The 15,157-nt window shown below is 37.8% G+C and overlaps 1 protein-coding gene across 2 annotated transcripts; it reads left to right on the top strand.

The window, feature by feature from the left end:
- Nucleotides 1–3,190: 3,190 nt before the first annotated feature.
- LOC131333268 (probable indole-3-pyruvate monooxygenase YUCCA11) lies at nucleotides 3,191–14,757 on the top strand. 2 transcript variants are annotated; one of them, XM_058367714.1, is made up of 5 exons: nucleotides 3,191–3,544; nucleotides 3,661–5,657; nucleotides 7,355–7,588; nucleotides 13,247–13,369; nucleotides 14,256–14,757. In XM_058367714.1, exons 2-5 carry the CDS (start codon nucleotides 5,043–5,045, stop codon nucleotides 14,436–14,438), a joined length of 1,155 nt encoding a protein of 384 aa, XP_058223697.1. In that variant the 5' UTR covers nucleotides 3,191–3,544; nucleotides 3,661–5,042; the 3' UTR covers nucleotides 14,439–14,757. The 2 variants fall into 2 exon arrangements, with proteins under 2 accessions (XP_058223697.1, XP_058223695.1); XM_058367712.1 differs by having other exon boundaries at nucleotides 3,191–3,557.
- Nucleotides 14,758–15,157: the final 400 nt, after the last annotated feature.

Raw genomic sequence — 15,157 nt, 5'->3', positions numbered from 1 at the left:
ATGCCAAATGAACTATAAATGCCGTGTCAGGTGCCCGATGCAAGTACATATTCAGGCGCAGGTCTTATGAAAATGCATCCCAACAAAATGACGTCCGTATTTCCCGCGAACATGTGCCGAGACTCAAAAGACAAGGTTGGCAAGAGGCCAAATAGAAACATCCCTACCACATCCCTTTTGTTAGGATTGGAGGGATACCATGCACACAACCCACACAACGATATCAGAGAAAAATTTCCTTTGATATATACTCACACACAATATACACAAAGATGAAAAAAATTTCCAGGAACCAACACTGGTTCCTCTCCGGCAAGCCACAAATCGGCTCCCCAAACTCGCCTCACCATCTCCCTATATTATGTCACACACTAACCCTAATAGGGTTTACAAAATATATATAAGGGTTTTGAGTAAAATACACAAGACACCCAACACTATAGGTATCTCTCACAAAATTCCACCACTATGGGTGGACCCCAACAATCACCCCCTCTCTAGCAAAGCACTTGTGTCATTCCAAGTCTAGCGTCCAGCAACCCTCACCGGATTACCCCTGCTTGACTAAATATCTCATTGTAAGACTAGATCTTCAGAGACTAAACCCGTACCACTGTCCGGCTGCGATTCCACACCCCTTGACCGGAGTGCGCGAATCTAAATCAAGTTGCCATAAACTACGTCCAACAAATTGCAAACGCCCGTGCCCAATCACAGGACACAATCTGTGACTCCATCTCTCCTCCTCATATGGCCATATATCGCAGAGAGGATCCAGTCACAAAATCCACAAAGAAAGAGATCCCAGCGATGTATCGTCTGGTCTCTATCTCAATCCCTCTGTCCGGAGCTTTAGTGAACATCTTCTAACAACCAGTTGCCCGCTGTCTGCAGACTATTCCACACACAAACCAATTCAATACCCGGCACTCCTGGACATCTAAGTTCATGACTCTTTGTACTCTAATGCCCTTTCTATGCGTCTCTGCAATTGTTGCTTCTTTTGTTCACTGTCACAAAAAAACCCATACTGCTTGTCCCCATATCAAACATCAGCTCCATATGTCCGTACTTTCCACAAGCCTGTATTGGTTGCCCATCATTCTCCTCATGTAGCCTAAATCATAATTGCAAATCTCAATGATAGGTCTTCATCATATCCGCCACTCCCAAAACCTCCTGCTAGTCTCAATCATCTCTATCTAGTCTTCTTCATCTCTATCTAGTCTTCTCCCGCCACTCATCCATCCACGTTCCACCCCAAGGTTTTCCCTGCAACCTTTGATCTTCGATATGTCGCCCCTAGCAAGCGCTTGTGTCATTACCAGACGAACTCTCCAACACCTTCCAAATTGGGATACAAGCTCGAAATAATGTATCCTTGCTTACTATGTCTCCTACAACTAATCACGACCTCCCATGGCTGTTCAAAATAAATCACTTTGCTACAACAAGCCTCCCCACAGCCCGAAAAGCCTCAACTAAGCAATAGCACCAGCCTAGGAGCCTCTAAACCGGAAAGGGAGCATGGGGTTGGATCCGGAATGAGAAAATAGTTAAAAACAAAGTTTGAACAGCTTCGAAAAATGCAAAAAACTGATCTGGAATATTCCCAAGACTTGGGAATATTTCCTATTGACTGGACTAGCTGTCACGTCATCATTGACCGAGGACGTAGCACATTGACTGATGATGTGGCACCGCATGTGGGACCCATTCTACTGAAGTGGCATTGCCACGTGTCTCTAACTTGTCCTCCATGTGGTTGATGATTGGACCTAACATGGCGCCAAGTGGCTTCTCCATGGTGCTGTCATGGCATGCTGACTCAATTGCTCCCCTACTACGCGCATGGGCGCGTCTACGCGAGTCCGATTTACTCTCATCACACGCACCGTTTTTTATCGGAGCGTGAAGCTTATTTCGGTACCACCCGGTGATTTTTCGACCATTTCTAGCACTGTCTTTACAAGCCACTTCTAAACTCGTGCTCAAAACTTGTTTTAAGCAACCACGAAACTGGGCTTTGCAAAACAACCCTCGTCTGCACTGTGCCTCCAAGCGCCGCAGCGCAGGTGGGCCTTCATCCGAGCTCTTCCGGCAACGTTCCGACCATATCCGTGTTTGAGACGAACACAACCCTATTCTTAGAATCTCTGTACGAGCACTCCTGATTCGAGCTCCAACATAATAGAACTGCGCCTTCGCCCGTTGCTTTCGAAAACGCCCGTGCAACCTCCTTGGGTGATGAAACACAACCACACATACACTGTGCGATTGTCTCGGTGAGGGGAGTTTTTGAGCACCCTTTATTTTATTTTATTTTTCAAGAAATCGAATTTGTGGGATTCGGTAAACCCTCTTCCTCTCACCTTACTCTGATACTAATTGTTAGGACAAGAGGGATACCACACACACAACCCACATAGCGATTTTAGAGAAAAACTTCATTTGATATATATTCACATACAATATACACAAAGATGAAAAAAATTTGCCGGTTCCTCTCCCGAAAGCCATAGAACAGCTTCCCACGCTCGTCTCACCCTCTCCCTCACATTATGTCGCACACTAACCCTAATAAGGCTTACAAATATATATAAGGACGCCCTTACTGTATTTAAGTGAGGACGCCCCTTTCCAGACCAATTTGGGATGATCCAAACCGCTCAATGTGTTTAGAACGTGATTTTAAAAGTACGCGAGAAATTAGCAAAAAAAAAAAGAAGACAACGGTTCAAATAAAACTGCTCGAATGAAGCCCTGTTTTTTTTTTTTTTTACTGATTTCTCGCGGGTACCCTTAAAATCACATTATGAACACATTAAGCGTCTCGCATATGGAGGGCTCCAGGTAAAATACACAAGACACCCAACACTACGGGTATCTCTCACAAAACCCCACAACAATGGGTGGACTCCAACACCTTCCTCCTAAAAAGCAGCCCAAAAAAGAAAAGAAAAAAAAATCTAAACCCATCATCTCTGCCTCATTAATCTAGGACCCTTCCCTAGCTCCTCGGCCAAAATGGCTCTAATTAAACGCTCTTCATCAATTTCCTTAAAACGAGCAATCTTACTAACGCGACTTCCCCCTTCATCACCATCGTAACCCATACCCAACGACTCATCAATATCCCATAGTACTGCTTGAGCCTCTTTCATAATGATTTATTCCTACGTATATTAATGATCCCATCTGAAGAAATAGAGAAAGAAATTGCAGCCGCTGCCGATCTGAATATAGCTTTAGGTTTTTGTCTTTTCGATTCTTCCCTACTACCGGTCTCCTGAAAATGCCCATCGCCTTATCGATCAATTGGCCAAACTCTTCTTTTTTTCCCTTCCTTCCAGCCTTCTGATTGGTCCTATAGTTCCCAAAGAGATGACATCTCTCTACGCCTCTCCCTTTCCTTTCCACGAATAGGATCTGAGGGGTCTAATTTAATGAGAGTTTGAAAATTTATCCAAACCTTCCAGGATATTTCATCGAGCTTTCAATAATTTTTAATATTGAAAGCTCGTAAATCATGATATCCATCGAGGTGATTTTTGAAAGTGCGAAATAAATTCCATAGACAAATTTTGTTTGCTCCGCGTTACCAAAGTTTATACCAATCACGGGCTTGTTTGTTTTGGGTTTTTTTTTTTTTTTTTGCAGGCATGCATGGAGTAATTTTAAATACTACCAAGCGGATAATGCTAAGCCCGCCCATGGTGAGTGGCTGTATCATCAATTAAGAAATATTCATCAATGTTTATCAAGGCTAATTAACCACCCATTTCAAGTGGCTTATTTTGGGTTTTGAAGGAGGTTTGAATGGAGATAGATAGATAGAGACAATGTATTGGGCACCGTGCGCAGGGGTTTTAAAGCTCCCAAATGAACAACCCCAAATTAAGAAAAAGGTAGAAATTCACAAGTTTTGCACACAACATGCATCATCAAGCCAATTAAACATCCTTTAGCGTTCATTTTTTTTTTCCTTCATAAATCATACATTTTCTTCTTTTTTTTCCCTATTTGAAAAAAAAATACATTTCTGTTTGTGTTTCACAAATTAAGCTTGATAATTTAAAAAATAAAAACCAGATGGGTGAGTGTGAGTTGATCATGAGTAATTTCATATTGTTTAGGCAGATTTACATCTCATCAACTAATTTCATATCTACAGATAGAGAAACTTTTGTGTATCCTAAGTATACCAAGCCCCTTAGTATCCCCTCCGGTCCGTTTCTCATTTTTCGGTCATTTTCTGATCTTATTTTGATAATCAGCTCTGTTCATTTTGTAGAGTTTAGTGATAACCTTATTCATACCAAAAAACGCGTTCATCAGACTTTATTTGATACATGATCAGCACACGTAAAAATCGCAAAAAAACCAAAACTGGGTTCCGATTCAGTGTGTTTTTTGACCCGTTTTGATTTTCTTCAATTTTCACGTGTGCCGATCATGTATCAAATAAAGTCCAATGAATGCCATTTCTAGTACGAACAATATTCTCACTGAACTCTACAAAATGAACGGAGCCGATCATCAAAATGTGATCGAAAAATAACCGAAAAACGAGAAACGGACCAGAGGGGGTACCAAGGAGTTTGGTATCCCCGGATACACAAAAGTTTCTCCGACAGATAATATGGCAGGGTATATAATCTTGATCAATAAATGTCCATTTTAAATACTCTTTAATCTGTCGCAACCAAATTCATCACCCCTAGCACTCAAAGCTACGTTGGGTTTACTTGCCATGCATCCCATGCAGTTAATGCTTTTCTCAAGCCATTAGTAACTTAATTAATTACTATTTCTACTCACAACACCGTGATTATAGGCTGCACATACAGACCCTATATATCTCTATCCATGCATATCATGAATTTGATGTAATTACCAAAAAAAAAAAAAAAAAGAAACCTGAATTTGCTTTGATTTCCCCTATAAATACCCACTTTTTATGTGGCTACTTGAAACATTCAGTTCCATAGGTTCATAATCATCAAACTAAGGTTTCAAATCTAGTAACCAAAAACGGAAGCATGATTCAAGAAACTGAGGTTATCATCATAGGGGCAGGGCCTGCTGGGATAGCAACCTCAGCCTGCCTCAACCTTCTCTCTCTACCAAACATAGTTCTAGAGAGAGAGAGCTGCACCGCCTCTCTCTGGAAGAACAAGTCCTACGACCGCTTGAAGCTTCACCTGGCCAAGCAGCACTGCCAGCTCCCCCACATGCCGTTCCCTTCCCGTTTCCCCACATTTGTCTCCAAGAGCCTGTTCATCAACTACCTGGACACCTACGTGTTCCGGTTCGGCGTGAGCCCGTTGCTCGGCCGGTCGGTGGAGTCGGCGTCGCGTGAGGACGGGGAGAACTGCTGGAGGGTGGTGGCGAGGAATGCGGGGTCGGGGGAGACGGAGGTGTTCGAGGGGAGGTTTCTCGTGGTGGCGACGGGGGAGAACAGCGAAGGGTTCGTTCCGGAGGTTGTGGGGTTGGAGGATTTTGGTGGGGAAGTGGTGCATTCCAGTGAGTACGGAAATGGGAAGAGATACGAGGGGAAAGATGTGCTGGTGGTTGGGTGTGGGAATTCTGGCATGGAAATTGCCTATGATCTTGTCAACTGTGGTGCTCGAGCGGCCATCTCTGTTCGTAGCCCTGTATAATTCTTGTCTCACTCTATCTTCTCCATAATAAATGCTCGTTTTGATGTCGTCGTACATTTTTCTTGGATAAGAAAAAGAATTTTATTAATCTTTTGAAAAGTTTACGAAGATCCCTAATTTAGATGTACATATTAGAAACTATACTTTTAATGAGCTTGAGCAAAATAAGAAATAAGAAATGCTCTCATACTGAAAATGACATAAAACATGCCTCTTTAAGACAAACCGAAAATGACCATGGATTGGTTATTTTATTATTGAGAAAATCATTTTAACAGCGGAGCAGTGAATAGTTATTTACAGAGCCAATCGTGATTATTCAAAAGTATTTTGAATGATTAAGATGTTAATGAAACTTTTTCCATAAAGAGTTAAACTTTTTTCTGAAAAAAGTTTCATTAAAATATGGACTGTCCAGAATATTTTTGGATGGCCGCAATTGGTGGTTATTGTAAAAAACTTGTTCGCGGCTCCGTCATGAATAAGTTTATCACTTTATTATTATATAAATATTATATGTTTCTTTACTTTGAAACAAAACTAGAAGACTTCATATGTATTAGATTGGTAATCAATTCATCTAAAAACTTAAATTGTTAGAGGGATAGACTATTTTATTATTTATATTCTCTATACGCCCCTCACTGTAGCCATACTCTCATCCATGTATAAATAGGCCAAACACATTTTTAATCATTAGGTAGACGGTGAGATTCGAATACAAGATCTATGTCTGCTCTGATACCATATTAGATTGTTAACTACCAACTAATCGAGAAGCTTAAGCTGTTAGAGAAATAAACTGTTTTATTATTTATATTCTCTACGGTACCCAAAAAAAACAACGTTACTACTTTTTGGTTTTTTTAGAATTACTCTTCTGATATGACCATTTTTCCAAAAATGCTAGTATCATTCACATCCTATTTGGATGTGTACGTTATGCATATATGCTCCATCAAATCGCCTTAAGTAATACTCCCTCTGTTCTATATTTAAAGTCCATCATAAAAAGTCGTGCCATTTTTTAAATAAAAAAAATCAGCTACTTCTGTGTATAATTTTTTTAAATTTTTTCACACCAAATTAAAGTAATAATCGAGATCTTTAATATGGAATGGAGAGAGAAAGTGAGACTCTCAATATGGAACGGAGGGAGTACTATCATTTTTTAGATACTCTCTCTGTCCCTTTTTAAGTATCCTGCTTCGTAACTCCAACTTATTAAAAAGACATCATCATTATATATTTCATATCAATTTTTTCCTCCATTTTCTCTACTTACCCATCATCATTACATTTTTACTCACAAACTTTTCAAAATGGAATCTACTTTTAGAGACAAAATAAATAATATATCAACTTTTACCCACTAACTTTATAAAATGGACACTTATTAAGGGACAGTCCAAAATGGAATACTAAACTCTAAATAAGGGACGGAGGGAGTATCAATTTTGAACTCATTACTTTTTGTATGTAAATTCATGACATTTGGACATAAATTCAGAAATCATCTTTGAATTCATATAGTCCATATCTCATAGTAAGTTTTTTTCTTGATGTAATGGATTTTAATCTAAGGTAATGCATTTCAATGTAAGTTGTTGATTTTTTTTAATACAAATTATCGACCGAATAAAAAAAAACAATTAGTAACATATGTTTGTTTGAATTTATTATATATATAGGTACATGTACTGAGTAAGGAAATGGTGCAATTGGGAATGTGTATGTTGAAGTTGCTTCCATGTAATGTTGTGGACAAGATGGTTGAGTCCTTAGCCAAATTGAAGTATGGTGATTTCTCTCATTACGGCCTTCAAACCCCATCCAAGGGACCCTTTTATCTCAAAATGACAACTGGTCGATCCCCTGTCATTGATGTTGGGACCATGCGCAAAATCAGAACTGGACAAATTCAGGTACTTTATATATCAACTTACTATTAGTTCCCGTTTCAGGTTCTTATTTTTTAAGAACTTAGGTGGTGTTCCACTTAACTTTTAGATAAATAAACTATCTGTGGTTTGTCCTTATTAAATTTTTTTCACATTTGTTAGTTTTGCGCTAAACTTTTGTAGATTATTAATTCATCAAGACGAGATGATTACAAAAGTAAAAAATTTTACTTTTATCCAAATATTTTGAAAAATAATCACTTTTTAGCAAAAAAAGAACATCAACAAATGATTTCTCTTGTCGAGATGAATCCATAATCCATAAAAGTTTGGCGCAAAATTAAAAAATACGAAAAAAAAATTAAATAAGGACAAAAAGTGTTAAAAGTTAAGCGGAACATGATCTTATTTCCCGCTTTACAAGCTATAGGTCATTCTCTTACAATACATCACTTTTATTTAAGTACTTATTAGAAAAATAAGTACTTATTTTCCTTAGTAAAACATAGCCTATACTATTTGTATAAATTACTGTTAAGACATTCAACTCGAAACCAATTGGCCATGAGTGGAGAGACCGCATAGGATTATGTACTAGTTTTGAAAGAGATAATTAACTGATGTGGATCAAACTCCAACATTCCTCTGCACGTGCGACCTCCGACTCGCACGTGAAGAGTTAAACAATCGATCCATAACAAGCGGATCACGACAAATAATTGTATGGGTAAGATTATTCGTTACAAGAGAGAAAATGACAAGGCTAAAACTAATTGTTCTTATCTTTATCTAACACTTTTAGTATCATAATTATTTTTGTTGTTTTTGCTGTTTCCATAGCGAAACTCGAGTTAATGCCAGACAAGTGGAGTATGATTTTTTTTTTTTTTTGGATTTATTACATTTCCAAAACTTTTTATATGTATCCGAAGAGATATGGATAACTTTCTCTCTCCTTTTTTTTGTGTGGATAACTTGGGGTTGTAGCACTTTATTAACAAAAAAATTAAGAGAAATAATACAATGCACGCTCCTATTTAGGTGTGTGCGATATGGGCAACTTTAAATATGAATTTATATATATGACTCCGTATAGAAGTTTCTAATATTTTTTTTTATACATTCATAACAATTTGTAAAAATCCGTATCCTACTCATTGATATTCATCAGATTTGCTTAAAAATTCATATCGTTGAAATGCTATGAATTCAATGTTTACGTTATGAATTTGTGTCAAAATATAAGGAATTGCCATATGATTTGAAAGCTATGGATTGAAGAGTTACGAACTTTTATGCAAAATGTATGAGTTAAAGACGATTCAAGGGGTGCATACCACACACACACACAAAAAATAGGGTGTCTATTAAATTTTATACCAGAACTTGAGTTTATTTTTCTTTTTACATTTTAATTTTTTACTCGGCGAAAGTTAGCATTGTTAGTTGTGATTAGTGATGTTTGAACTATTGTCAATAGCTCTCGCATGTATTTACAAAATAATACTAGTTGTAGTGGGCCAAAATATCAGGGTTCGGGCATAGAGGGTTGTTCGACCAGAATGACGGGCCCAACCTCCCAGTCGATGTCCCTAATGCTTGGCTGTCCGGGTCTTGAGGCTCAGACAGCTTGGTTCGGATAACACCGTGCCCATTTGGAACACAACACTATCTACTACAAAATGTCATATTGGCTTGGCAAATTGGCTCGGACATGACGGTTCAGCCAACTGGCACAAGGGTTTGAACCTTACCCATAGTTCACCCGGTTCGACTGGACAATCTTCCAAATCCCATAGTTCAATGCTCGCGGCTCAGGCATCATGACGCTCGGATAGAGTGTGTCTCGATCACTGAATAGCAAGTGCATGTATCCGTGCCTTGGTGGTTCGAACACCATGCTTCGAACAACTGACTGGTGTCAACTCATCCATATGCACCTAACCGCCTTGCTTAATACGCCTTGATTGACGTCAATTGAACGCTTACAACACGAGCTGGCACGGGCCAATGTGATGATAGCTCATGCATGTGAACGGTTACAATCTTATCTCGAACGTCACTTGTGACATAGGCGGTGACCGTGCGTGCTAGGCACACCCCAACTTGGAGAGCAAGTCACAGGAGTCTATATAAGATACAATGATAAACCTTAAAGAGGTACGTTCTACTTGACTCTGAAACCCTAGTCCTATACTTTCTCTCTCTTGAGTGCAGGGTGGTCCTAGGGAGGTGCCAGGGGAGACTTGGGTCCCTGCGCAAATCAAAATATTCCCCCGTATTATACTAGTAATTTTCAGGTTAGTTAAGAAAAGTTCTATGCAATTGGCCCTTGCAAGTCCCTTGAGTGGAATTTTTTTGTAAAAATTTCTTTATGTGTGGGTTAATATTCCTACAATTTCAAGTTATCAATTATTTTAAAGGTTGTGTCTATAAAGTTAAACTGTGGCTACGCATATAAACACAATATCGTGTCTTCTTCAAGCCTTGCAAGTGGCAACATATACTTAGAAAATATATATTTCTATTATCAATATGAAAATACATGTAATTCGGGCCCCTGCAATACACGAATTCTACATCTACCCATGCTTGAGTGCATACTAGACCGTCAGAATGCCTTCTCAGTTGGCCTCCGACCGGCACTACAACACGAAAGGCTTGTAGCGAGGATTTAGTTTCCTCGCCAAACAGCTGATTTCCTCGCAAAATGTATTTGCGAGGAAATTTTTCGTCGCCCGTTTTCCTCGCAAAAGGCTTGTCGCAAAAAGAATTTGCGAGGAAAAAAATTTCCTCGCTTATTCTGACACAATTAGCGAGGAATTTTTTCCTCGCTATAGCTTTTCCTCAGTAGACTAATGCAATGTTTACAAAATAGGCGAGGAAATTTTTCCTCGCTAGACTAATTTTTTCCTCGCCAATTATAGTTTAGGCGAGGAAATTTTTCCTCGCTAAAACTCTTGAAACTAAAAAAAGATGGTTCTCCTGCTCGTTTGCTTCTGTGCGAATTCGAACCGTGGCCTCCTGTATGGAGGCATTCACTCCATCCATCACACCAACTTCCTTTCCAGTTCAAACCTTTGCCTTTTTTATATATAAACCTTTTGTACATCCTTTCACCTCTCTAAATTTGTTTTTTTAAACATTTCTCTCTAATTTTAGTCTTTTCGTAGTGTTTCTTTAAACTTATTTTTTAAATCATTAACATTATTCACTTTTATTGAATTTTTTTATAATTTAATATTTTGTTATATATCTTTAATAAATCTTTATACCTTTCTAAATTTGTTTATTTTAACTTCGTTTTAATTCTCTCTAAGTTTAGTAACCTTTTATAGTGCCTAAATTAGTTTGAGCTGGCACTTTAAATTTCTGCAAATACGATATTTTTTTTGGTGGGTTAATCTGTTCTTACTGTGTATATGCGTCCATAACAATTTTAACTTCACTACAATATTACAATAGTAATAATTTGTTATGTTTCTTTTTAAATGGGGTTAACCTTACATATTTTGAAAATAGATTAGTGATATTTTGAAAATACATTTCGCAATTATTAAGTACTTTATCTTTTGTTTAGCTTTTCATTAATTTTTTTTGTATGAATTAATAATCAGTTATATCTCTATGAAAAGCAATCTATACATCTCATGCATTCTTTTTCTGAAAAGCATATCATTCATCCACAAACTTATAATCCCTATGTCCAGTCCTTTTTTTGGGTTTATAACAGTCAAACGAACAATACGATAGAATTAATGAATGCACTCTGTTACCAAGAGTGTTCTATTTCTTGGGTATTTATATACAAATACGGTTACAAGTGATAAGCTTTACAAAAGATATTGCAAATGATAAAATATAACCACTGAAATATTGGTTACATTATCAGGACTTGTTTTCTTGATCAACTGATTTGCACTGATTGGTTGACATCCCCCCGCAAGCTGATGGTCGAGGCATGACCTTCAGATTGAAACGCAGTGTCCGAATGCGGGAAGACGCAAGTCCTTTTGTAAAAATATCGGCAATTTGATCCTTGGTGCTAATAGATTGAATAGTTAAATCACCCCGAGCGACTTTGTCACGCACAAAATGATAATCAATTTCAACATGCTTTGTGCGGGCATGGAAGACGGCATTGGCTGTAAGATATGTTGCACCAATATTATCACACCACAGTAATGGAGTGGCAGAGATATAAAGACCAAGTTCGAAGAAGAGTGACTAAACCCAAGTTAATTTGGCGGCCACATTCGCAATAGCCTTGTACTTGGATTTAGTTGAAGAGCGAGCAATAGTGCGTCGCTTGCGAGAGGACCTCTTTTCTTGATCAACTGATCATTTGCACTGATTGGTTGACAATAACTATGGGATGAACTTTTTTTTAGCATGTCCTTAAAAATGCTTGTATTCAAACAATAAATTTTAGTACAATTTGAGCATACTGACGTTGTTAACAATTAATTTCAGTTGGGGAAAAGTGAGTTCATATAATTCGTGAGAAACATATTTTTTATTTCATCAATTCAATGCGATTGGTGAGGAAACTATTTTTTTCCGTTTCTCTTTTTTATTTTAATAAATTTGCTAATGATATTGAACTATGTAGTTGATTATCCCTTACCATCGTGATATTAAAGATACATGAACATAATTAATAATGACTTACATATAAAAAATTTAATGAGTCCTAAAAAAGGTGACAAAATATTTTCTCGCCAAAAGGTTACATTTAGCAAGGAAAACAGATTTCCTCGCAAAAGGGTTACATTTGGCGAGGAAATAATAATTTCCTCGCTAAATGTAACTTTTTGGCGAGGAAATTTAATTTCCTCGCTAAATGTAACTTTTTAGCGACGAAATTGAATTTCCTCGCAGATTGTGTACTTTTAGCGACGAAATCTATTTTCCTCGCCATATTTCCTCGCAATAGGCCTTTCGTGTTGTAGTGCGGTTTGGCACTAATGGTGCGGTACTTGTGCGCGCAGGTTAAGGTGGATGGAACCAGGTTGCACAAGAGGTTAACCAGAGACCGACTCAATGAGCTAGGGACCCTTTCCTATCACCAACCCCCACACTAGCCACATATTGTTAGATGGCATGTTGTCAATTTTTTCTATCTTAAATGTGTAAAGAAGCTCTCTAGATTTTGAGAGATTAATCTTAATCCTACTTTAAAGAAATAATCGCTACAAATACCTATTACGTCACAAGTTCGACATACGTACTGTGGAACCTACAACAGCATATCTTAGGGCTAAGTTCCGTTAAGGGTTTTTTTTTTTTTTTTTTTGGGTTTATTTTAGATATTTTCAAAAATATTTAGGTAAAACTCATTATTTTTTACTTTTCTAATTTGTCTTAATGAGACGAATCAATAATTCACAAAAGTTAAGCGCGAAACTAACAAACGTGAGAAAAAAATTTGAATAAGGACAAAATAAGAAAAAGCCTAAAAATCTGAGCGGAACTTAGACTAAACGATGCTTGCATATGATTGGATTGGATTTTTCTTCCTCTCAATGATGTTTGTCTTTTCCTTCTTGATGTACCATTTATAGAGTTTCTAATAAAAAAAATTTTGCCTATCAAAAAAAAAGAAAAACTTATAGCATAAAATTTATGAACTTTTTGTTTAGTTATATAATTGATTCTTTTTGTATGGTAATGATTTTTCAGGTTTTACCATCCATAACGAGCATCAAAGGAGACTTCATTGACTTTGCAAATGGTAAGACAAATCGATTCCAAGCTATTGTGTTTGCCACCGGCTACAAAAGTACTGTCCGAAAATGGCTCAAGGTATATACTTCTAAATTTTTTAACTAAGTGTTGAATTAATCATCGGTATCCTATATACCACAGAGTTCTACGGGATAACAAAACCTTTACCAAACAACCTCAATATGTTAGTACATAGCCTGGTGAAATACTTTCATGCTGGCTGTATAACCAGTGGCGGAACCAAAAATACCATTCATAGAGGGATACCATTCATAGTGGGTGCTTTCACAGTAAACTAAAAAAATATAGGTAAAATATATTCAAAATTGATTTATTGGACTATTTTTATATGTGTATTTAAGTGTTACCAAGTATTTTTAATGAATATCTTAAATAGTAACTATGTTACAGGAGTTCCATAATATTACTACCATGTACTCCTACCCGTAATGCATCTGTCCCTACGACAACGTTATGCCATGAAGACATTTATCATACACGTGTCTAGTATTGGATGGCTGTAAATATGAATCTATGCTAGGTGTAGAAAACCAAGAGGGGCACGTTGCCTCTGGTCCTTCACTGTCTCCGCCCCTGTGTACAACTAGTTTGGAGCACATTAACTATAACTTATGGTTCTTATAAGGACAATCGTTGACAATTAAAAGGTAATTGTTAATCCCATAACATCACTACAAAGAAAAATGAGATGTGAATTGGAGTTCGAACATGCTATCCATATTCATCATTTGTCAAGTTCAAGGGAAGGCCCCTATTATATGAAGAAAAAAAAAAAAAGGAAGCATAATACGCGAAGTTATATGGTCATAATACCGTATCATTCGAGAAGGGGCCGGTTCAGTACATGGCACCACTCGATGAATGCAATGCTACGTCGAGTCCTCTTTTTTTTTTTTAATAAGAAACTCTAATGAACATGATCGTTTAATCTATTACTAAGCAGGATGATGGAGAACTGTTCAATGAAGACGGAATGCCGAAGAAAAGAAGGCCGGATCATTGGAAGGGGGAGAACGGGCTGTACTGCGTTGGATTCGCCAGGGCAGGACTGCTTGGGATATCAAGTGATGCTCAAAACATAGCCAACGACATTTGCTTGATTCTGAGCCAACAGAAAAACCGTTGATCGAGCACTCGGCTGGATTGCTTGGTACTTATCTAAATAAAGTTTTCCTCATGGCTGATGTTGGCGCGCGGAAAGTCTTGTAATATGTGCGTAGTGCCATGTACCAATTTCGCAGGGCGAAATTTTTGTACCCGTAGATGTTTGCTTATTCTCTGGAGTATGTGGATGAATAATTGCCATGGGGAAGTAGTGCCATGTACCAATTTCACAGGGCGAAATTTTTGTACCCGTAGATGTTTGCTTATTCTCTGGAGTATGTGGATGAATAATTGCCATGGGGAAGTACGGTTAAGCAATAAATCTGAGCTTATTTTCTGAATATGTGTTGTTCAGAAACTTTTTTTTTCTTTCCTTTGTAGAGATGCTAACTTGAAATTGTCCAAATTTTTGTTGGTGTTGGCCACAACAGTGGAATCCCCAATTCTCGAAATCATTACTGCAACACCGGTGACATTAATCCCAGATCCTACTACTGTTGATTCTATTGTTTGGAGCCTTACAACTAGTGGGGTTTATACTGTGAAGTCTGCTTGGCAGGCTTTTAGGACTCCTAAACCTCCTTTTCCTTGGCATATGATCACATGATTTAAAAAACACATTCGGACGGTGGCTTTCATTCAGTGGCTTTCAGTTCTAGAGTGTGTAGCAACAAAAGATAGGTTGGTTTCTTGGGGCATTCAAGTGAATCCTACATGTGTCCTTTAATTGCTCTAGGGAGG

Source organism: Rhododendron vialii, chromosome 7a, assembly GCF_030253575.1.
Source record: "Rhododendron vialii isolate Sample 1 chromosome 7a, ASM3025357v1".
Lineage (NCBI taxonomy): Eukaryota > Viridiplantae > Streptophyta > Magnoliopsida > Ericales > Ericaceae > Rhododendron > Rhododendron vialii.
This window is presented reverse-complemented; position numbering and strand designations above follow the sequence as displayed.